Here is a 25,112-nt window from a genome sequence, read left to right on the forward strand (position 1 = left end):
TCCCAGACAGAAACATGGATCTTCACTGCGATGCTTAGTGAGTTTGACCCGGCTGAGTTGCAGTAAGTACGGCGGAGAAAGAAGGAACTCAAAATGCTGAGCGTGCCGTTATCCTCCTAAAACTCATCAGGTCGCTCATTAGCGGAGGAGACTCTGATGAGAGTTTCAGTGACTCAGCACAAACCATTTATCTCTCCTGCTGCAACATTTGAGGGAATAAAACAACAGAAGACACTGTACCACACACATATTTATTATTACGTTTGTAGAATACCGTTTTTAGACCAGGGGCCTGTACTACGAATCTAGTTCAACCTAACCTGGATATGTTTGAGTTAGCCGGTTGGCCTAATCCAAAACATACGCGCTCTCGCTAAACGGTCCTACGACGCGGGTTATTAAGTGGATCGCTCAAGCCAGCCGTGTCCTATCTAGTTAGGTGCGCGTTCACATGAAAGGGGTGGTATCTGGAGCATTCGACCAATCACAAACATGAAGAAGCGCACTGACAGCGCAGCGTCATACTTCCTGAATGAAAAGTGAACTTTAATACTATAGTCAAATATGAAGAAGTTAAACTTTAAACATCCATGACTCAAACACTTGATCCAGGATCAAAGCCACAGAGCTGCACCTGCAAGGTGAATACAGCTGGTAACAGAAAAAGTGTTTGAATGCGTACATTAACAGGTTTATGATATCACTGCCGTCTAAAACACCATCTGACTTTCATTACATTTGTCTCGAGTGTTTCGTCAACTTAATGTGTTGCTTAAAATAATACTTCTGCATACAGTATGTGACACTGTGAGTGTTGCACGGCCAGATACTGCTCAGCGGACTCAGATAAGAAAATATATGATACATTATGAAGTGATATGCCGCGGACTGTACTTAATGTTACTCTGATCCGGTTACTTATGTTGTGGTAGATATGTGGTAAGTGTTCTTAACGCTAATGTTATAATAGTCAGATTGCTCTGAAGATGGAGCTGATATTCTATTAATGTTCACGTTCACACAGTCGGTGATTTTTGCCGGCCGTCTTTCCTGCGACGGCAGCTTTTCTGTATTTCCTTTCTCCTGTAATATGACTTGATCGCTTTAAACCCCGCACACTGAGCTCTGATTGGTCAGCAGGCAGTGCTTTCACTGAGTTGAGCTCTTAGCCTGCAACCTAACCTGCTCCCGACCAGGTTAGCCGCTAAGCATAAGTTACCATGGAGATCTAGCCTGCTAAAAAGAGAACCAGCTTCGTAGGACCGGAAAGCCGGAGTTTTCCCTGAATTTAGCCGCTAAGAGAAAATCCTGCTTTGTAGTATACCCCCCAGGTCTTCTTCACAATACTTCATGCAGGTGTTTTCACAGATGTTGCCTTGCCAAGTGCAATTTGGATAATTCACCATATTGTGCAGATATAGATGCAGTTTGAAGGAAAATACTCAACGTTTGCTCCACTTTGTGTCATCTGCAGTGCCTGGAAATTAGCCTCTATGGCAGTGATCACCAACTGGCGGCCGCGGGCAAATGTAGTGATCCCTGCTCTATGGCTAGATCTGGCCCACTTACATGATGGACTTCAGTGCTCATTTTAATTAACGTGCATTGTCCCCTTCTTGAATACCCAATGTTACAAACACTGTTGGTTGCATTTGTGAAATCCCCTATCCTTTGATGTAAATTATCATCATTTATCACAGACAAAAAATACTTGTCCTCTCCTCAAAACAAACTGATGAGCAATTTGGGCATCTGTGTCTCTTTTCATCTGGGTACTACCTAATCTCAGCATCTTATGCAAATGAAGGGTATCAGCATCATTGACGAAGCATTTCTTTTCTTCATCCACCTCTTCTGCATTTCAGTAAAAGTACAAAAGGACGCGTTTGATGAGCTGCTTGGGCTTCCCAGTCTGTTTCTCGTGTTCAACATGCATCCAAACACAGATTTCTGGCAGCCGAACAGAGGAGACGGACCGGCAGCAGATGGGCTAGCGGAACGAAACGTTACCAGAAATTATGGACGAGCCAAAAATGCACAACACGAACCGAGGCGTCCGGCAGATGAGGGAGGATGTTCCTGAAAGATGGGAGTGATACAGACTGCAGATCCAGGTGTGATGCTACAATTCAATTCAAGGCTTTATTGTCATTTGCACATTAGCTACAGTGTAGATATGGCAATGAAAAACTTAGTTCACAGGCTCCTCCAACAGAGCAACATATATATAGGACATTGAACAAAGGAGAGTCTATACATGTACATCAGATAAAAGGCCCAGAATGGAGGACATACTCATAGGCTGTAAAGCCTGTAGCTAAAGTTTGAAGGACCTTAAAACAGAAAACGCTTTCATAATTTAAGGCATAATCCAAGCAGGACAAGAAGGCAAGACAAGCAGGATAATGACTTAAGAAAAAAGAGGACTGTGGCAGCGTTGATGAGGAAAAGGTAAAACTAACAACACCATAAAGACACAACCAAGACTGCCGGGAAAGCACACATAGACAGGAAGTAAAAACCGACTTGACAAAGATTTAAACAACTTAAAAACGATATAAACAAGTCCAAGTTTCAACAGTAGCTTTCCTATCTGTTTTAAGACTTATAATAATGTCTCTAATACCAAATACTATAACTCGTGACTGGTGACGTTAAGTGTAATACGTTTGCATGTCTTAATTACACATGCAAGAACTGTAACGTTAATGATGAAAAACTAAACCAAATTTTTATAAAAAAACATCCTTTGGCAACATTTGCATTTTCTATCATGAATGTTTTACACATTCATGAAGTAAGCACACAAATGCAATAAAAGCGCACGTTAAAAAGTAGTTTCTCAGTATCTGAAGGAGGAAAAACTGTCTTAAATTAGAGGAAAATAATGTAAAGATTTTCGCAATTTTCCAGCCATGGACAGTTTATAGTCAAACCTCAATAATAACCTTTAAATAATTTATGCTGCAGCCAGAGGTCGCGTTAACCGAATATTTTCCATCAATGACGGATTTTTTCTAACAATGACGGAAAAATCTGAAAGCAGTCCGTCATTTTGACGGATTAGAACAAACTCGGAACAGCGCCAAAATGCCCACCAGCGGCCCACATTATATTACATCCTTAGTGGCCAGGTCGACTGAGGGCGATCTACTCTACTGTAGTCTGTAACTATAGTCATTCACACCCCTGTCCAGTTGGTGGCGAGTGTGTGTATATTAAGTAGCTATTGTCTAGTCTTGTTTTTGACCTCGTTGTTTAACCGGCTTTAGCAATCGCAAAATGTCACGGCAGCTGATCGTCCGAAGCTTTTTTAATAAGCCCAGTAATTGTGATGGTGTGGATACACGAGGTGAAAAGAGGGATTGATGCGGTGGAGGATGGAGGACAAGCCAGTAAGACTAAAACTGACAGCGTTCAGCCAGCAGCAGATGGGCAAGGAGTTCAAGCGGGAGTACCGGGTTCAGTGGGAGCAAGAGTTTGAGTGGCGGAGGAGGGAAGACGGCAAAATGTTCTGCGACATCTGTAGAAAAGATGAGATGAGTAACGGATTTGTCCGAGGGTGCACGACGATGCAGAAATCAGCGTTCAGGCTACAGCAGGTCAATTGAGTTGTTCTTGTAAATGTTTTGTTCATATTCTGATTGTCTCATTTAAAACGATGGCATTGTTCATGTTTGCCTGTTTAGGCACAATGGTCATGGTGTTGTTAGCGGCCTCTGCCCCCTCTGCTGTGCCGTCAGTGCAGGAACTAATGAATCATTCATGTTGACATGAAAAGTGACCACACGGTCGGTGTCTCTGTTCATCTTTTTGTTTCTCCATGCCCTTAAAAGTTCTGTATGAATCATTAAAACATGAATGAATGAACATTTGCTGCTGAGTACCCAAACATAAATATTAAATATATCTCATCTCATCATTAAAACATGAAAAATAAAATGACTGATAATAATGGATTATGACGGAAATGTTACGATCCTGCCAGACAACGAAAAAGTCTAACGCAACCACTGCTCCTGACGTGTGTTCAGACTGAAAGCAGAGCAAGTTCTATAAGTGGGGACTTGCATGCAAAGGGAGAGGATGCAAATGTGCCTGAAGGAGCAGGAATTCAACCAAGAATTGTTGAAAATGTTTCAGTTTGAGTAAAAAGTGGAAGCTTATCCGGAGGCGTTTAAAAGTCTGAGACAAGAGGAGAGAAACTGGAGATAACAAAGAGAAGTGAAGTTCTGAGTTCAGTCGAAGTTTACGCTGTCACATAAACACAGGTCCAACAATCACTGTTTTACCAACTCCTGAGAGAACTATTGTTGAAGACTTTAGCCACTTTTTTCAGCAGTTGAACGTCTGAATCTATCTGCCTTACAAAAAATGCCAAGTTTTGATAAGGTAAATAGAAAGATGCCACAAAAAAACGGTCCAACTCTCGTCTCCTAAAGGTTTGATTTGACATCTCCAGAATGAGACACCTCTTTACCACCACAAATACTCTTCTGCACTAATTAAATCAGCTCGATTTGTTGGAGTACACTTCACCTTCTTTAGCCTCGCTGTGAAATAAATGACGACCCCAACCACCAGGAACCAGAAGCTTCTCTCTCCAGCAGCTGCACAGTGAGTCAGGCCAAGCTTTCGCCATCACAGAGCGATGAAGCAGAGACTGTAATGGCAGCTATCGGATGTTAGCGGCGGGTGAACAGACGGTATTTGACAACACAGGTTAACAAATGCCAAGCCCCAGGATATCCAGAGCCACAAAATAAACCCAACACAGAGATGTGTGGAAGAGGCCGACCACCAGTGGAGGTAGAAGGAAAATAGCACTCAGAAAGGATAGCGCTTCTAGATCTTAAAGACGCCCTATTGTGCTTTAAAGGTCACCTATTATGTAAAATCCACTTTTTCATGTCTCCTCTACATCAACATGTGTCCCCTCTTCTTCATGTCTCTTCTACATCAACATGTGTCCCCTCTTCTTCATGTCTCCTCTACATCAACATGTGTCCCCTCTTCTTCATGTCTCTTCTACATCAACATGTGTCCCCTCTTCTTCATGTCTCTTCTACATCAACATGTGTCCCCCTCTTCTTCATGTCTCTTCTACATCAACATGTGTGCCCTCTTCTTCATGTCCTCTTCTACATCAACATGTGTGCCCTCTTCTTCATGTCTCTTCTACATCAACATGTGTCCCCTCTTCTTCATGTCTCTTCTACATCAACATGTGTGCCCTCTTCTTCATGTCTCTTCTACATCAACATGTGTCCCCTCTTCTTCATGTCTCTTCTACATCAACATGTGTCCCCTCTTCTTCATGTCTCTTCTCCATCAACATGTGTCCCCTCTTCTTCATGTCTCTTCTCCATCAACATGTGTCCCCTCTTCTTTCATGTCTCTTCTACATCACCATGTGTCCCCTCTTCTTCATGTCTCTTCTACATCAACATGTGTCCCCTCTTCTTCATGTCTCTTCTACATCAACATGTGTCCCCTCTTCTTCATGTCTCTTCTATATAAACATGTGTCCCCTCTTCTTCATGTCTCTTCTACATCAACATGTGTCCCCTCTTCTTCATGTCTCTTCTACATCAACATGTGTCCCCTCTTCTTCATGTCTCTTCTATATAAACATGTGTCTCCTCTTCTTCATGTCTCTTCTACATCAACATGTGTCCCCTCTTCTTCATGTCTCTTCTTCATCAACATATGTCCCCTCTTCTCAACCATGGTAACCCCCTTATCACCTGAATCTCCTCCTAGAGCACCATTGAGTTCTTTGTAACCAAATGTCTCTCAGAGGGGCGTGGGGAGGGGCTCCTTATTTTCATCTAAAGTAACAGACAGAGAATCAGCACTTTGGAAACAGGGCTGAAACAGAGGGGATTATGGGTAATACTGCAATGATCTGTTTGGTGTTTAGAGCCAATCAGAGACAGGTTCTGTATATATCTGAGACCTATAGTATATTGATGAAAAACAGTATAATAGGGGACCTTTAAGGGGGTTTCCCTTTCCTGTAGTGTGTTATATAGGTTTGTGTGCATGTAAATGGTTTGCAAAGGCTAAAATCCCTGTGTTCCCTCTGTGATGGAAACTTCTGAGGCAATGGAGACTCAGAGAGAACTCAAAGAGGAACTTTGATGGCAAACACTGGAGCTTTGGCAGGAGCATTCACAAGACGTGTGCTTAAGATCTCTACCCCAGACCCATGCATTTAGGTAGTTCTAAGAGAATAATCAACATTGTGCACAACAAGATAAAGCACTATAACCTCTATCAGCTGATGCCAACAGGCAGGAACAGGAAGAGAGAACACTGACAGCAAAAACTGGTAAACTGGGACTAAGTTATGGGCCTAGGAAGATATTCCCCAAACACCAACGACCAGTGGAAGTAGAAGGAAAATAGCGTTCAGAAGGATAATGCTTCTAGATCATAATGGGTACCCTATTATGCTTTTAGGGGGTTACCCCTTTCCTGTAGTGTTTTCTATAGGTTTCTGTGCATGTCAATGGTCTGCAAAGGCTGACATCCCTGTGTTCCCTCCACACATGCATGATGGAGAAACTCCTAACAAAATAAGCGGTGTACTTCTTGACATAATCCTCTCTTAAGCAGGTGCTTGATAAGATAAACTCTAGAGCGGAATGTCCCTGCATGATGAAAGTGTGTGTAATGAAAACAATGAGCTGTTACACAGGTGACTGCCTCCCTCTAGTGGTACAGAACAATAAAGGGGATGTTCTTACTCCAGAAAAACATCAGCTGATCATAAATCATGTCCACACAGGTTAAAAAAATACACATTTAAATGAATTTGAACAATATTTCACATGTATTCAACGCTCAATGCTCACTAAGGCTAATGGTGTTCCTTCTGTGTTAACCTTACATTACTGTGCATACATTTATATATATGCAAAGCACCAGCTGTTCATGTTTTTATGAACCACACTCTGTGATTGCATCATAGACTTTTATATGCAGTCTTTATACTTTTCTTTCCACTCTTTATTGCAAATTCCGCAAGGCGATTTCTCCAGAAAAACTCTCATCTTATATCCCTATAATTCAGCAATTTGTGAGATAGATTACTGTTTTTTGTAAGTTTGTAGTGGTTTAGAATTGGTAAACGGTGCATAAGTAGGCAAAGTGTGTCGCAAAAGTAAAACATATCACTGATATAAAATAATATGTTCATACTTAGGTTCAATTTGATACAAACTCATGCCTAGCAGCCACAAATTAGTCAAAATACAAGATACTTAAGGTGAAATGTGAATAATTTAAGATGTAATTTGGACTTTTAATGGTTAAAAAACGGAGATATGATTTTAAATAAACCTGGATTACCCTTAAATCTTTTATAAACACATGTTTAGATTGTGTCATGAATGCACTATTGCTGTGAGAGCAACAGAAGTGATAAAGTACAGCTACCAAAAACAACCCTGAAGAAATGATATCGAGCGTTTTACTAATTACTGAGATTTTAATTCAAAAGGTTAAATAAAATAGACTGCGGCTGTGTTTCAAATGGAGGTTTCTTGCTGTTGTTTTCGTGCACCTTTAGATTTCTGACATGAATGTCTAAGACAAGCCTTGTTTATTTCTTGCACATCTTTTTATTTATATACATTTCTGATTACGTGTTTACTATAACCAAACAATAAATCAATCCATCTTCTTCCGTATTGATTAATAAAGCAATAAATCAAACTGCATTGCATTACAGTTCAAATGCCTGAAACAGTATTCACATATATCCTTTTACACGTCTTCTCCTACATCCAGGAGAGGACTCTTTAAAGTAGAGACACTACATACTGATATACACCTGAACATCAGCAGGAGAGGACTCTTTAAAGTAGAGACACTACATACTGATATACACCTGAACATCAGCAGGAGAGGACTCTTTAAAGTAGAGACACTACATACTGATATACACCTGAACATCAGCAGGAGAGGACTCTTTAAAGTAGAGACACTACATACTGATATACACCTGGACATCAGCAAGAGAGGACTCTTTAAAGTAGAGACACTACATACTGATATACACCTGACCATCAGCAGGAGAGGACTCTTTAAAGTAGAGACACTACATACTGATATACACCTGAACATCAGCAGGAGAGGACTCTTTAAAGTAGAGACACTACATACTGATATACACCTGAACATCAGCAGGAGAGGACTCTTTAAAGTAGAGACACTACATACTGATATACACCTGAACATCAGCAGGAGAGGACCTCTTTAAAGTAGAGACACTACATACTGATATACACCCTGGACATCAGCAAGAGAGGACTCTTTAAAGTAGAGACACTACATACTGATATACACCTGACCATCAGCAGGAGAGGGACTCTTTAAAGTAGAGACACTACATACTGATATACACCTGAACATCAGCAGGAGAGGACTCTTTAAAGTAGAGACACTACATACTGATATACACCTGAACATCAGCAGGAGAGGACTCTTTAAAGTAGAGACACTACATACTGATATACGGCTGAACATCAGCAGGAGAGGACTCTTTAAAGTAGAGACACTACATACTGATATACACCTGAACATCAGCAGGAGAGGACTCTTTAAAGTAGAGACACTACATACTGATATACACCTGAACATCAGCAGGAGAGGACTCTTTAAAGTAGAGACACTACATACTGATATACACCTGAACATCAGCAGGAGAGAACTCTTTAAAGTAGAGACACTACATACTGATATACACCTGAACATCAGCAGGAGAGGACTCTTTAAAGTAGAACACTACATACTGATATACACCTGAACATCAGCAGGAGAGGACTCTTTAAAGTAGAGACACTACATACTGATATACACCTGAACATCAGCAGGAGAGGACTCTTTAAAGTAGAACACTACATACTGATATACACCTGAACATCAGCAGGAGAGGACTCTTTAAAGTAGAGACACTACATACTGATATACACCTGAACATCAGCAGGAGAGGACTCTTTAAAGTAGAACACTACATACTGATATACACCTGAACATCAGCAGGAGAGGACTCTTTAAAGTAGAGACACTACATACTGATATACACCTGAACATCAGCAGGAGAGGACTCTTTAAAGTAGAGACACTACATACTGATATACACCTGAACATCAGCAGGAGAGGACTCTTTAAAGTAGAGACACTACATACTGATATACACCTGAACATCAGCAGGAAAAGGACTCTTTAAAGTAGAGACACTACATACTGATATACACCTGAACATCAGCAGGAAAGGACTCTTTAAAGGTAGAGACAACTACATACTGATATACACCTGAACATCAGCAGGAGAGGACTCTTTAAAGTAGAGACACTACATACTGATATACACCTGAACATCAGCAGGAGAGGACTCTTTAAAGTACAGACACTACATACTGATATACACCTGAACATCAGCAGGAGAGGACTCTTTAAAGTAGAGTCACTACATACTGATATTACATTACATGTTACTTGTTAGACGCTTTTATCCAAAGCTACTTACATACTCAATACTGTGGCCAATCCCCACAGGATTAATTTGGGGTGAAGTGTCTCAGGGACACAACGACATGCTGACTGCAGTGGGGTTTGAACCTGTGCTCCCCTGATCCAAACACCAACGCACTAGCCCACTGCGCCACAACCTCCCTGATATACACCTGAAAATGATAATATGTCCTCTTTTATTGACCATTTACAATGATGGTTCCTATGAAGTCCTGCCTACTTCAGCTCACACACCGTGGCGTTGTCTCCGTTGGAAAAGTGAAGGGCCAGACCAGCGTAGAGCGGCTGAGTGAAAGTGGTCTGCACTTTGTGGATGAACTTCATGGTTTCCCCCACGTCGTAAAACGACAGAACACCAGCCTTATGATCCAGGAACACTCCTACTTTGTAAGACGACTTAACCGAGATTGGCGTGTGGATATCGTCATGTCTGAATTCAAATTGATGATGACAAAATAACGCCCAAGACTTCTCGTTGTACCCAAATGCACAGTCTTTAGAGGTATTATGTCTTTTCATATCCTTGTATGCTACAGCTACTGTTAATAGTGCATCGTATTCCACCTCGAAGTAACAACGTCCAGTCAGACTCTCTCTACTCAGGACCTGATGTAAACCGTTGAATCTGTCTCGGGACGGAAAACACATTTCCAATAAAGGAGTTGTTGTTACTTTGCGGTACCTCTCAGAAAACAACATTATGCTAGTGTTTGATGAGTTTGGATCCAGCGTGATTTGACTTGCATACAGTAAGAACTCCTCTCTGGTCCTCAGTTGTTGCGACAGAAAAGCATCCACTTCAGTGACTGTCCGTAAAATCTTCGGCCACTTCTCCATCAGAACTTCCTGTAGTTTATCTCGGACTTCTGACACAGCTGTTGTCACGTCCTCAAAGTACTGCAGAGGACGGATTTTAGGGCTGGGTAACTCTGAGGATTCACCGAGAGGCGAGGCTGAGGAGAATTTTTGTAGAAACTGGGTGTGATCGTCTGTGTGTTGAAGCAGCTTCAGCTCAGCGTCTCTCCTCTTCAGCTCAGAGATGTCCTGCTCCAGCTTCTTCTGAAACTCTTTGACTCGACACACTTCACTTTCCTGCTGAGATTTAACCTTCTGCCTCACATCAGAGCTTTTTTTCTGGATGAAGCGGATCAGTTCGATGAAGATCTTCTCACTGTCCTTCACATCTTTATCAGCAGAGCGATTGATGCCATCCACCTCCTGCTGAAGCTGCTTCATAACTTCCCTGCTGCTGTGGATTCTCTGCTGGATGTTTTGTCGTCTCCCATTGATCTCTTTCTGCCTCTCAGTCCTCTCTGCTGCAGCTGACACCGTGTCGTGGCCTTTGTGTTCGTCCACAGAGCAGAGATAACAGATACACTGCTGATCAGTGCGGCAGAATAGCTTCATCACCTCGCCGTGACGAGAGCAGATGTTCTCCTGGAGCTTCTTGGAGGGCTCCACCAGCTTGTGTTTTTTAAACGTAGCTGCGTCAAAGTGAGGCTGGAGGTGTTTGTCACAATAAGAGGCCAGACACTGCAGACAGGATTTACAGGCTCTCAGTTTTCTCCCAGTGCAGACATCACAGGCCACATCTTCAGCTCCAGCGTAGCAGTGATCAGCAGGAGCAGCTTGGAGTCCAGTCTTCTTCAGCTTCTCCACTAAATCTGCTAACATGGTGTTTTTCAACAGGACAGGCCTCGGTGTGAAGCTCTGCCTACACTGAGGGCAGCTGTGGACTTCCTTCTCATCCTCTCCATCCCAGTGGTGTTTAATACAGTCCATGCAGTAGCTATGTCCACAGGAAGTAGTCACCGGATCCTTTAGTAGATCCAGACAGATCGAACAAGAGAAGGTTTCCCGGTCCAGCTGAACTCCTTTCTGCGCCATTTCACCTCTCAGTGACAGCGAGTGTCTGAGTTTCACTTCCTGAGAGCTGAAACTAGTGTGAGTGTGATCTGAATAGCATGTGTGTGTGCAGTGAATCACTCGTTACACCCATCCTCCAGCTGCAGCTCTACAGGGGAGGGAACCAGGAAGTATGACGCAATTCATAAGGGGGAGCGTTGTTAAAGAGACAGTACGTTCCAAAGTCCACTCTCTGCTTCCTTCAGTAAATGTGAGAGTTCAGTATCAGGCTGATCCAACTGTGAAAACACAAGGTGCTTTGAAGGCTGACTTAATGAGCGATTTATTTTCTAAATATATACCGTTGTATCTTATCTTTCCAGCCAGGCTGTTGTGCGATAAGCAGAGCTGGAAAGTACATTTACTCAAGTATTGTAGCTCGGTAGTTTATCGACATATTTATACTTTGAGTATTTCTATTTAATGCTACTTTATACTTACAGTCCACAACATTTCAGAAGCAGATATGTACTATTTTTCCTCGAGTACATTGATTTTAACACACAGTTACTTTGTGCATAAACACATGACATGATGATAGGGTATAAGAAAACACTTTACTACTAATCCACACAGTTTGCAAATGTTGTCCAACTTGACCAAAGACTAAATGATCTTACATGTATAAATAACTGGATAATATAATAACCATCATGTGTCTGTATTTTTGTATATGTACTGTAGTATATGTAATGTTATAATTTGTATATTTATGTTTTAGGACACCCTTGAGAATGAGATGCTAAATCTCAACGGGCTATTCGAAAAATAAATAAATAATAATGAAATACTTTGAAAAGATCCATTCTGCATATCGAGTGATATACCTGATGGTACTTTTGTACTACCATTGTGCAGAATTAATATTTGTACTTCTTAAACTACAAGTATATGTTGATGCTAATACTTTGTACTTTCCCTTAAGTAATTTTTTTTAATTCAGGTCCATTACTTGTAATTAATTATTTTAGAACCATAGTACAAGGTTGTTGGAAAACTTTGTTCACACCCACTAAACTTTGGATCCAGATTACAATCATGACACTGGGTGCAGGAGAACCAGGTTGAATAACAGGATTACAAATAGAACATAATAATTTGGATTAGTACATTATTTTTTTGCCTTTTCACTTTTCTTTGAGATAAAAAAAAAGAATAAAAATCAATGAATAAATCCTGAAACAGTTTTCATGATAACTTAAAGGGGCCAAATTCTGCTCATTTTCAGTATGTAGTGTCTCTACTTTAAAGAGTCCTCTCCTGCTGATGTTCAGGTGTATATCAGTATGTAGTGTCTCTACTTTAAAGAGTCCTCTCCTGCTGATGTTCAGGTGTATATCAGTATGTAGTGTCTCTACTTTAAAGAGTCCTTTCCTGCTGATGTTCAGGTGTATATCAGTATGTAGAGTCTCTACTTTAAAGAGTCCTCTCCTGCTGATGTTCAGGTGTATATCAGCATGTAGTGTCTCTACTTTAAAGAGTCCTCTCCTGCTGATGTTCAGGTGTATATCAGTATGTTGTGTCTCTACTTTAAAGAGTCCTCTCCTGCTGATGTTCAGGTGTATATCAGTATGTAGTGTCTCTACTTTAAAGAGTCCTCTCCTGCTGATGTTCAGGTGTATATCAGTATGTAGTGTCTCTACTTTAAATAGTCCTCTCCTGCTGATGTTCAGGTGTATATCAGTATGTAGTGTCACTACTTTAAAGAGTCCTCTCCTGCTGATGTTCAGGTGTATATCAGCATGTAGTGTCTCTACTTTAAAGAGTCCTCTCCAGCTGATGTTCAGGTGTTTATCAGTATGTAGTGTCTCTACTTTAAAGAGTCCTCGCCTGTTGATGTTCAGGTGTATATCAGTATGTAGTGTCTATACTTTAAAGAGTCCTCTCCTGCTGATGTTCAGGTGTATATCAGTATGTAGTGTCACTACTTTAAAGAGTCCTCTCCTGCTGATGTTCAGGTGTATATCAGCATGTAGTGTCTCTACTTTAAAGAGTCCTCTCCAGCTGATGTTCAGGTGTATATCAGTATGTAGTGTCTCTACTTTAAAGAGTCCTCTCCTGTTGATGTTCAGGTGTATATCAGTATGTAGTGTCTCTACTTTAAAGAGTCCTCTCCTGCTGATGTTCAGGTGTATATCAGTATGTAGTGTCTCTACTTTAAAGAGTCCTCTCCTGCTGATGTTTAGGTGTATATCAGCATGTAGTGTCTCTACTTTAAAGAGTCTTCTCCTGCTGATGTTCAGGTGTATATCAGCATGTAGTGTCTCTACTTTAAAGAGTCCTCTCCTGCTGATGTTCATGTGTATATCAGTACGTAGTGTCTCTACTTTAAAGAGTCCTCTCCTGCTGATGTTCAAGTGTATATCAGTATGTAGTGTCTCTACTTTAAAGAGTCCTCTCCTGCTGATTTTTAGGTGTATATCAGTGTCTCTACTTTAAAGAGTTATCTCCTGTTGATGTTCAGGTGTATATCAGTATGTAGTGTCTCTACTTTAAAGAGTCCTCTCCTGCTGATGTTCAGGTGTATATCAGTATGTAGTGTCTCTACTTTAAAGAGTCCTCTCCTGCTGATGTTCAGGTGTACATCAGTATGTAGTGTCTCTACTTTAAAGAGTAGAAACAAATCTCACTCTTGAGAGTTTTCAATTTTTATTATATTGCAGCAGTTTTAATATGATTACAAAAGAGAGGCTTTGTTTAATCTTAGAAATCATTATATGTCTAAACTTCCTCCAGGAAACAATTAGTCAGATCCTCTCAAAAAGTACATTCGTTCATCATTTGCCCGTACATGTTGACACCATAAATGAAAAGAATATATCTCTTCCTACTTATTGATTAAGATAGCACTAAAAACACTGCAATGATTTACATTAATATTAACATGGGACAGCACAGATACTTTTACAGAAACAATATGAGCAGCAATATCAAGTCATTATGAGATCACCACGGTTTCCAGATTAATTGTGAGCGTTAACGCTGACGGCTCTAATAGAGATGGAACAAATCTGAAAATCGAAATCAGAAATGCCACCTAAAAACATCCTGTCTACTACAACTGACACACCGTGGCATTGTCTCCTTTTGGTAATCTAAGAGAAATTCCAGCGTAGAGCGGCTGAGTGAAAGTGGTCTGCACAGTATGAAGGAGTTTCATGGTTTCCCCCACGTCGTAAAAGGACAGAATGCCAGCCTTATGATCCAGGTACACTCCTACTCTGAGGGAGGAGTCACCTGAAATCCGAGTTAATTTTTTGTTATGTATGACACCAACGTAATCCCAGCGACTGTCTAACCCCCAGGACTTGTCATTATATCCAAATGTAAATTCATGATAGGGCCCTGAATTGCTCACATCCTTGTATGTAACAGCTATGGTGACGATTGCATCCCACTTCACCTCCCAGTAACAACGTCCAGTCAGACTCTCTTTACTCAGGACCTGGTAAGTGTGATTGAATCCGGCGTGTTTTTTAGAAACTGAGACTTCCATATTGGTTACTTTACGGTTCCCCTCTGACAATATCATCCAGGGGTGTGCCGTCTTTGGATCCAGCGTTATATGACATGCATACCATAAGAAATCCTCTCTGGTCGTCAGTTGATGTGAAAGTAAAGTTTCCACTTCAGTGACTGTCTGTAAAATCTTTGACCACTTCTCCATCAGAACTTCCTGTAGTTTATCTCGGACTTCTGACACAGCTGTTGCCACGTCGCCAAAGTACTGCAGAGGATGGATTTTGGATAATTCTGTGGATTCACTGAGTTGTGAGAGCGAGGAGTAATTTTGTAGGAACTGGTTGTGATCCTCTGTGTGAGAGAGCAGCTTCAGCTCAGCGTCTCTCCTCTTCAGCTCAGAGATCTCCTGCTCCAGCTTCTTCTGAAGCTCTTTGGCTCGACTCACTTCTCTCTCCTGCTGGGATCTGACCTGCTGCTTCACATCAGAGCTTCTCTTCTCCATGAGACGGATCAGCTCAGTGAACGTCTTCTCACTGTCCTCCACTGCTTTATCAGCAGAGCCATTGACGGCCTTCACCTCCTGCTGAAGCAGCTTCACCTCCTTCTCTCCGTCCTGGATTCTCTGCTGGATGTTTAGTCGACTCCCCTCCAGCTCTCTCTGCCTCTCAGTCCTCTCTGCTGTAGCTGACACTGTGTCGTGGCCTTTGTGTTCGTCCACAGAGCAGAGATAACAGATAAACTGCTGATCAGTGCGGCAGAACATCTTCATCACCTCGTCGTGACGAGAGCAGATGTTCTCCTGGAGCTTCTTGGAGGGCTCCACCAGCTTGTGTTTTTTAAACGTAGCTGCGTCAAAGTGAGGCTGGAGGTGTTTCTCACAATAAGAGGCCAGACACTGCAGACAGGATTTACAGGCTTTCCGTTTTCTCCCAGTGCAGACATCACAGGCCACATCTTCAGCTCCAGCATAGCAGTGATCAGCAGGAGCTTCTCCAAGTCCAGTCTTCTTCAGCTCCTCTACTAAATCTGCTAACATGGTGTTTTTCACCAGGACAGGCCTCGGTGTGAAGCTCTTTCTACACTGAGGGCAGCTGTAGACTTCCTTCTCATCGTCTTTGTCCCAGAAGCTTTTAATACATTTCATGCAGTAGCTGTGTCCACAGGGGATAGTCACCGGATCCTTCAGTGAATCAAGACAAATCGAACAGCAACCACAACCTGTTTCATGGACTAGCTGAAATCCTTGCTGCGCCATCGTACCACACTGAGAGCAAATGCCTGAAAGTCTCACTTTCCTCACAACAGAAACAAGCCTGTGCGCTTATATGCCCTGAATGAGGCTTATCAGCTCTTGTCACCACATTTCTATTACACCAATCAGCACATTGTCAAGGGGAGGGCACATGGAAGAAGCTCTGTTTGAGAGCAGGAAGGCGGTGGAGAGGTTATCAGGGTTTTATGGTGGCAACGTGGCAGAGGACTATTACCCTGTTCCAAAGTCCTTCCAATAAGTTAGTGAGGCTACAAGGCAATCCCACTGAGAGAAAACAAAGTGCTTGAGGGCTGTTTTTCTGATTTCTTGAACACTTTTCTGCACATTTCTTGCAAGTAACTTTGTTGATGGAATAAAACTTAGCTCAGTTACCTGCACACAGCTGCAAGAACTTTGTCCAGTTCTTCATTCAGCGACTGTTTAATATACTAAAACACCATCTTTTACATTCGTAGAGCCATGACTTTTCTATGGGAGAAACTCATTTTAGGGGGCAGTAAAGCTTCGGCAGCGTCTAAAGTATTTCTACATTACATTTCAAAATATTCCAAATACATATAATGTACTTTAATTCGTATCTGTGTTATCTGGGAGTGTGCAGGGTTTCTGTTAAGCATTGAAAGTCGTAAAATAGAGCTACTCTTCCTCTATTATCAGCCCCAAACAGTACATTTTGCTATTGCATTTCTGTGTACGGTATTCTGTACTTCCTTACGGATAAGTAGTCTGCAATACAAATATGTGAACTTGTAATATGAAATTTAGGGAGCCTAAAGACATCAGTGTCTAAACACTGCTCTGGTGTAATGAGAGCAGAGTGTGATAGTTAAGGTGAAATTTGAACAATTTAAGATGTAATTTGGACTTTAAATGGTTAAAAATCAGGGAAATTATTTTTAAATAAACCTGAATTACCCTTAAATATTTTATAAACACATTTAAGATTGTGTCATGAATGCATTTTTGCTGTGAGAGCAACATAAATGATAAGGTCTAGCTGCCAAAAAAAAAAACACCTCAGAAATTAAATTGAGCATTTTTGTGATTTCTGAGATTTTACTTTAAAAGGTTAAAAAAATAAACTGCAGCTGTTTTTCAAATGGAGGTTTCCTGCTGTTGTTTTTTTGATATCTATATCCAAGACTTGTTTATTTCTTGCACATCTTTTTATTTATATACATTTCTCATTACATGTTTACGACAACCACACAATAAATCAATCCCTCTTCTTCCTTATTGATTAATATAGCAATAAATAACACTGCATTGCATTACAGTTCAAACTAGAGAATGCAATTCCTGAGGAAATTGCGAGTGGGAATGCTTTACGGCCCGTCCACACAGCGGCGTGCGTTGACGCTTGCCGGCGGGCGTGTCTGACACTCGACCAACAACCAATCACATGAATCTCCCGCCCCTGACACACAAGCAGCGGTTTGATTGGCTAGAGCTTGTACTGGCATATGATTCGATTGGCTGACGCTTCTGCCGAGGCTTTCAAAAGTTGAACATTGCTCAACTTTTGCAGTGAGCCACGCCAGCAACGCTCCGTGTCGCTTCCCACGATGCAGTTCGGCTAAAAGTGACGTCACCCCATTCAAAGTGAATGGGCAGAAGCGTTGGAAGCTTCAACGCACGCCGCTGTGTGGACGGGCCGTTATGGTGAAAATTTGAAGCTGAACTGCTATGCTGAAATGTAATGTGTAAGAAGAAAGTGAAGAATTTAGATTGAAATGATTTATGAACACTGGGGGCTTGAATATGTGATGAGAGAAGAAAAGAAAGTAAAGTGGCTTGGAAAAGCAGTAGAATATTTGAACTGCAAACTATTGAACTAACTTGATGGCGAATGATCTGTCGCCATGGCAACGGTATTTGATGACACCCCATAATACGCTTAGATATGTTGATGGCTGCATCATTACCAAACCTGTGAAGTTTTGGGCTGTTTGGAGCATTTTCACTGAAGTTATGAGAAAACCGTGTTTCATGGCGAGCATTGTGTTGCCATGGCAACAGCATTTGAAGAAATCTCAAAACTGTCCCGTAGATGTCTTCCAGGCTGGACTGTTTGCACACGTGAAGTTTTAGCACTTTTTGACAATTTTCCTAGGAGTTATAGCAATATCGTGTTATATTGCAAGGGATGCGTTGCCATGGCAACAGCTTTTGAGGAAAACAGCTTTTGAGGAAAACTCACTAATGGCACATAGACATGTTGAGAGCTGGACCATTAACTGTCATCTGAAGTCTGGTGGTGTTTTGACCATTTTCATATCAGTTACGACAACATTGTGTTTTTTGGCGAGGGATACATTTCCATGGAAACAGCCTATGGTGAGATCTCAGATTTGGCGTAGAGCTGTTGAGGCATGGACCAGTGATATACAAGCGAAGTTTGGGGATGATCGGACCGTGTCCATTGGAGTTACAGCGACATCTTGTTTTATGGCGAGGTATACGTTTCCATGGAAATGGCATATGATGACACCCCATAATTGACGTAGAGCTGTTGAGGGCAGGACCATTAACCATTATCTGAAGTCTGCTGCTCTGAGCATGTCAGTTGGAGTTATGGCATCATCGTGTTCCATGACACAGGTGTTTACCGACGTGTCCAGAGATCAAAGGTTTCCATGGTAATGTGCAGTAATCAGTGAGAGGAGATAATTTTCATTGTTCTGAATGAGAGATAAACCTGTTGCATGTGAACGTTTTGTTGAAGAACCGTAACAGATATCGGTGAAATTTCAAAGCGTGAAGCATGTCAAGGAACTTGAGCTTCTGAAATGTACTTTTTGTGTACTTTCGGGTTAATAACGTGGCCTTTTTGGCAGTTTAACTAAAGGTGTGCAGCTGCTGTGGTGGGGAAAGATGAGACTGAACTTACAATGGGGTTTAATGGAGACATGTTGAACGTTTTTGTCATTTCATTACATTACATTACATTGCATTTAGCTGACGCTTTTATCCAAAGCGACTTACAATAAGTGCGTTCGACCAACAAGATACAAGCTTGAAGAAAACAGAATCATAAAAGTACATCAGGTTTCATAGAGCTAAAACATTTCAAGTGCTACTCAACTGGCTTTAGGTAAGCCAGTCCTTTATTAGTATATAAGTGCTTTGTTAGTAATTCTATCGCTCGAAGTGGAGTCGAAAGAGATGAGTTTTCAGTCTGCGCCGGAAGGTGTGTAAGCTTTCTGCTGTCCTGATGTCAATGGGGAGCTCATTCCACCATCTTGGAGTCAGGATAGCAAACCCACGTGTTTTTGCTGATGGGAACTTGGGTCCCCCTCGCAGTGCGGGTGCAGCGAGCTGTTTGGCTGATGCAGAGCGGATATTTTTTCTTCATGCCCTCAAGAGGCATTTTGTTTCATTTATTTTATTTTTCAAGCTACGAGATGTTTGCCTACGTTTCTCATGAAAAATTATGTCTCAGGAATGTAGGGTTTGGGAATTATGGAAGGTTTAGAAGAAAATATGAAGGCAAAATTAAAGCTGTCCTCCACTCTAGCTGTGACATCACGCACTCTAAAATCTGAAGAAGGCCTCTTTACCAAGGTCTGAACAATGTTTATTATCTCTAAAGTACGAATCAGATTTAAAAGTTGTGTTACAGGAATAATGTCAGAAAGAAGTGTAACGTTTTAAAGTTGGAATGAGGTTTCTGAGTGAAAGTATGAAGGAGCAGTTAGCAGTTGAAGTTGCATGAAGATTGTTCAAGTCTGAAGAGTTTCTCCATTGACTTCCATGTTAAAAATGTGATGAATTATGAGATGTCTCTCTGGAATTATGAAAGTTATGAATAAGAAAAATAATAGCCATCGATTCCCGACCGAGCTGAAAGTTTTGATGTTTGAATGGAGTTTCTGCGATGTGGAACGTGGGAGAAGACGAGGCGCAAAATAACCCGGCGGAATAATAAATAATTTTGTGCGTATGAATATTTTAAGAACCCAGCTCTGGTGGTGGGTTCTGCTGCTGGCAGTAAAACATCCACTTCAGTCGGTGAGACGTTTGTCAATTTTTCTCTCAGAACATTTCGTAGTTTATCTCTGAATTTTGACAAAGCAGCTTTCACATCTTCAAGGTAGCTCAGAGGAAGGATTCTGGAGGAGTGTGTAGCTTCACTGAGGGCTGGCAGTGAGGGGTAGCTGTGCAGAAACTGGTTGTGATCCTCTGTGTGAGACAGCAGCTTCAGCTCAGCGTCTTTGACTCGACTCACTTCACTCTTCTGCTGGGATCTGACCTGCTGCTTCACATCAGAGCTTCTTCTCTCCATGAGACGGTTCAGCTCAGTGAACATCTTCTCACTGTCCTCCACTGCTTTATCAGCAGAGCCATTGATGGCCTTCACCTCCTGCTGAAGCAGCTTCACCTCCTTCTCTCCGTCCTGGATTCTCTGCTGGATGTTTAGTCGACTCCCCTCCAGCTCTCTCTGCCTCTCAGTCCTCTCTGCTGCAGCTGACACTGTGTCGTGGCCTTTGTGTTCGTCCAGAGAGCAGAGATAACAGATACTCTGCTGATCAGTGCGGCAGAACATCTTCATCACCTCGTCGTGACGAGAGCAGATGTTCTCCTGGAGATTCTTGGAGGGCTCCACCAGCTTGTGTTTCTTAAACGTAGCTGCGTCATAATAAGGCTGGAGGTGTTTGTCACAATAAGGGGCCAGACACACGAGGCAGGACTTACAGGCTCTCAGTTTTCTCCCAGTGCAGACATCACAGGCCACATCTTCAGCTCCAGCGTAGCAGTGATCAGCCGGAGCTTCTTCAAGTCCAGTCTTCTTCAGCTCCTCTACTAAATCTGCTAACATGGTGTTCTTCAGCAGGACAGGCCTCGGTGTGAAGCTCTTTCTACACTGAGGGCAGCTGTAGACTTCCTTCTCATCGTCTTTGTCCCAGAAGCTTTTAATACATTTCATGCAGTAGCTGTGTCCACAGGGGATAGTCACCGGATCCTTCAGTGAATCAAGACAAATCGAACAGCAACCACAACCTGTTTCATGGACTAGCTGAAATCCTTGCTGCGCCATTGTACCACACTGAGAGCAAATGCCTGAAAGTCTCACTTTCCTCACAACAGAAACAAGCCTGTGCGCTTATATGCCCTGAATGAGGCTTATCAGCTCTTGTCACCACATTTCTATTACACCAATCAGCACATTGTCAAGGGGAGGGCACATGTAAGAAGCTCTGTTTGAGAGCAGGATGGCGGTGGAGAGGTTATCAGGGTTTTATGGTGGCAACGTGGCAGAGGACTATTACCCTGTTCCAAAGTTCTTCTCATAAGTTAGTGAGGCTACAAGGCAATCCCACTGAGATAAAACAAAGTGCTTGAGGGCTGTTTTTCTGATTTCTTGAACACTTTTCTGCACATTTCTTGCAAGTAACTTTGTTGATAAAATGACACTTTGTCCAATTCTTCATTCAGCGACTTTTTGATATACTAAAACAACATCTTTTGCATTCATACAGCCAATACTTCAACTCATATTAGGGGGCAGTAAAGCTTCGACAGCCTCTAAATGTGTTCTACATTACAATTCAAAATATAAAAAATATACATAATGTACTTGAATTATTATGTGTTATCTGGGAGTGGGCAGGGTTTCTATTAAGCCCCACGGACCCTTCGGCGGGTACGAAATCACAACACAACAGTGTCTGAGGGCTTCTTAAGATTTAATAAACTATGAATGTTTCATATTCATGTAACGGGAAGAAACTCAGCTAACTGATGATTTTTTTTATTTTTAGCAAAAAAAAACACAAGGCTAACGCTGAGCCTCTGAATTAGCCCTGAGCAAATTAGCACAGAACTCACGGTATAACACCCTTATTACTTATCGTAACTGCACATCCAACCCATCGATTAGCATCGTGAGAATACACAGAATCGATAGGTACATACATCATCACTCCATGATCAGATCGCGACATTAGAAACAAAAACAGACATCACAACACGTGGCATTAGGTAGCAAACACAGCAATATGTCTTACCTTTGTTGTTGTCTGATCAAAAGTTGTCTTCAATGGCATTACAATGATAAAAACGCTGCTGAAGTTAATCCATAGGTTAATCCAATGTGTCTGTGTCCCTTTGAAATTATTTCTGATAATCCATCAGCCATAAACCTACTTTTAAGTTTTCAGATTTCAGAGCGTAAGTTAGGTTTCGCTTTAGGCAAACTGCATGCGCATAGCTCTAATTTCTCAATGGTAACGTTGGTGTGTATGTGGCAATTCCCCTTCGATTCTATTGGCTCTAACGGTTCAAAAGAGATGTCAATCATCAAAATTGACCAATGGATTCCAGAGAAACGGCAAATACGCCCATTTCCACCCAAATGACCCCAGAGGTGGAGTTTTTCTAAACCTCTCTAAAAAGTTCAAATGTCACTTGTTTTGCATCAATCTTGATACAGGGTACTTATTATATGTTGTACTTTGGATTCCTAAAGCTTTTAGTGTACCTTACCATCATCCAAGGGTAGTTTTCACTATAAGTAAAAAATAATTTTTGGACGGACACTATAATTTACAGTTTTTTGCTATGTTCAATCTGAATTTTCTTTAAAATAAAAAACATCTATATTTATTTTGACTTTTCTACATCCAACTCACAGGTTTATCATTACTTTGAGAAAAAAGATTATTAATTTACCCCTTTTAGAAGTGAAGTTATTGTCATTTGTTCTGGATAGGTCATTTTTTAGCCTGAGACCTGAAAAACAGGCTTGGGGCTTAACAGGTTAAGCATTGTAAGTCGTAAAACAGAGCCAATCCTCCTCTATTATCAGCCCCAAACAGTACATTGTGATATTGCATTTCTGTGTACTGTATTCTGTAGTCCCATACGGATAAGCAGTCTGCAATACAAATATGCCAAGTTGTAATATGAAACATAGGGAGCTTAAAAACATCAGGGTCTAAACACGTCTCTGGTGTAATGAGAGCAGAGTGTGCGCTTGTGTGTACGTCCTGTGTTGTGAGGTTGCAAAAGCCTTATCAGTTTAAGCGTTAATTCACCCGAATGACTAAATAGGTAAAAAAACAAAGTAGTGGTACAGTATGTGGCCTTGCAGATCCATCTTCATCTGCTTCATTTGCTTTTGAAACGGACATTTGATAAAGTCGAAAAGGTGAAAATAATTTGGATTTATAACAGGGATAGAATTGAAAATCAGTAATTTTCTACAGACGTTTGTAGTCCGACAACAACATTTCAATTTGTTAAAAAGGACCATGGTATTTCTGCATGTAAATGGTGCTGCAACACAAGCAATATGAGAACAACTAACGAGCTTTTTGAACATATAAGCAAGGAAACATTTCACAGTAGAGACACTAAATACTGATATGGACCTGAAAAGAGCATAATAAATGTCCTCTTTAAATATTTGTAATTATTACCAAGAAGCAACGTCCAAAGCCAATACAGAAGAGCCTCAATCCTGCATTATCTCTAATATCCAGCAGGGGGCAGCTCCTCTGATTACAAACAAAATCTAGATTGTAGGGGTGTAACGGTATCCGTATTCGTCCCGTACCGTCACGGTTCAGACGTCACGGTTCGGCACATGCAGTCACACGACGAATACGCCTTTTTTTTACGAGTGGGAAAAAGTCATTCAGGGCAGTATCCACTTCACTATTTATAATCCAGGGGGCGGTATTGCGCCTAAAAGCTGTTTGCCAGCCGCCCTTAAACAACAAATGAAGAACAAGAAAAGTTAGTATGGCGATTTCAGATAACACACAGGAGCTAGAACCCACCTGCTTCTTTTAAATCAGCTGTGTGGGAACATTTCGGGTTCCCTGTGGACTACAACAACGATGGAGTGCGAGTGGTGGATCGGAAGTGGACGGTGTGTTGGCGTTGTTAGACAGCGGTGCGGTATGCTAATGGTAACACATGCCATGCTTAATCATATCAGAAGGCATCACCCAGATTTGCCAATCACCGGAGCCCGGCAAAAGACAGCAGCAGTTCAGCAGCTGATCCCCGCTGTTTTTAAGAAGCCAAGAGACATGAAAGCCGTGAGACCAAAATAAATAAGGAAAGCTTTTGGCATATGTTTTTCAACGACTATGCGCTCTTGAAACACTTTCTTATTATTTATGATGTAATATTTTCAAGACATTCTTTTTAGTTTTACAGCTTGATGAAACCTTTTTGTTTGACATTCAGCCATTATAGAAAATAAGGCCATCTGAGTGTGTGTGGTTTGTTTTTAACTGTTTAATACAGTTAATTATTCAAAATGTCAGAGTTCCTTATTTCTAAACTGAAACTTGCACTACTGTTCAAAATAAATAACAACAAACCTGGAATTATGCATTTGGGACTTTTTTTTGCTTTTTCTTGTTGTACCGAACCGTGACCCCCAAACCGAGGTACGAACCGAACCGTGACTTCTGTGAACCGTTACACCCCTACTAGATTGTATGGAAGTCTATGAGAAAATGACCCTACATCCCACTTAAGTTATTACCTCATTAAACACCTTACCTCTGTTTGAGAGCTTCTCCAGCAGCGTCCTGAAGCGTTGCACTACAGACGGAGAGACGTCGTAGGTGTAAACGTCCGTCACTGGAACGGGTTGACAACGTCCAAACATGGCATCTGTCAACACACAAACAGGAAGTTAGAGACATGCTTTTTAGATTTTACATTTCAGAGCTAAAATGTATTGCAATTAACAACAACAATGATTAAAATATCATGCTGATGACGATGACCCAAACTTTTATTTTCACGAACAATGTACGCTAGAGGGGGTCCAGAAGGTTCTTTAAGCTTCTTCTTGCCCCTTTTTACGTAACATGGCGGAAACTATTTGAGAATTTATACCTTGAAAATGTTTTTGTTATTTGTTTTTTTTGCTTCTTTTTGTTATCAGAATGAGAATACCCTTATT

At 41.4% G+C, this 25,112-nt stretch overlaps 3 protein-coding genes across 3 annotated transcripts in view; all 3 read right to left on the reverse strand.

Moving 5' to 3' along the window:
* Nucleotides 1–25,112, reverse strand: part of LOC117550270 (receptor-type tyrosine-protein phosphatase N2-like) — an 86,694-nt gene that overhangs the window by 34,025 nt on the left and 27,557 nt on the right. Inside the window, exon 3 of the mRNA XM_034222647.1 lies at nt 24,704–24,817. Coding sequence (XP_034078538.1) covers nt 24,704–24,817 — 114 coding nt within the window. The remainder of the gene's footprint in view (nt 1–24,703; nt 24,818–25,112) is intronic.
* Nucleotides 9,603–11,562, reverse strand: LOC117550273 (tripartite motif-containing protein 16-like). The gene has a single exon (XM_034222654.1). It carries the CDS (start codon nt 11,428–11,430, stop codon nt 9,760–9,762), a length of 1,671 nt encoding a protein of 556 aa, XP_034078545.1. The 5' UTR covers nt 11,431–11,562; the 3' UTR covers nt 9,603–9,759.
* Nucleotides 14,504–16,165, reverse strand: LOC117550265 (tripartite motif-containing protein 16-like). Its single transcript, XM_034222644.1, has one exon. It carries the CDS (start codon nt 16,163–16,165, stop codon nt 14,504–14,506), a length of 1,662 nt encoding a protein of 553 aa, XP_034078535.1.

This window comes from Gymnodraco acuticeps, unplaced genomic scaffold (assembly GCF_902827175.1).
Source record: "Gymnodraco acuticeps unplaced genomic scaffold, fGymAcu1.1, whole genome shotgun sequence".
NCBI classification, from domain to species: domain Eukaryota; kingdom Metazoa; phylum Chordata; class Actinopteri; order Perciformes; family Bathydraconidae; genus Gymnodraco; species Gymnodraco acuticeps.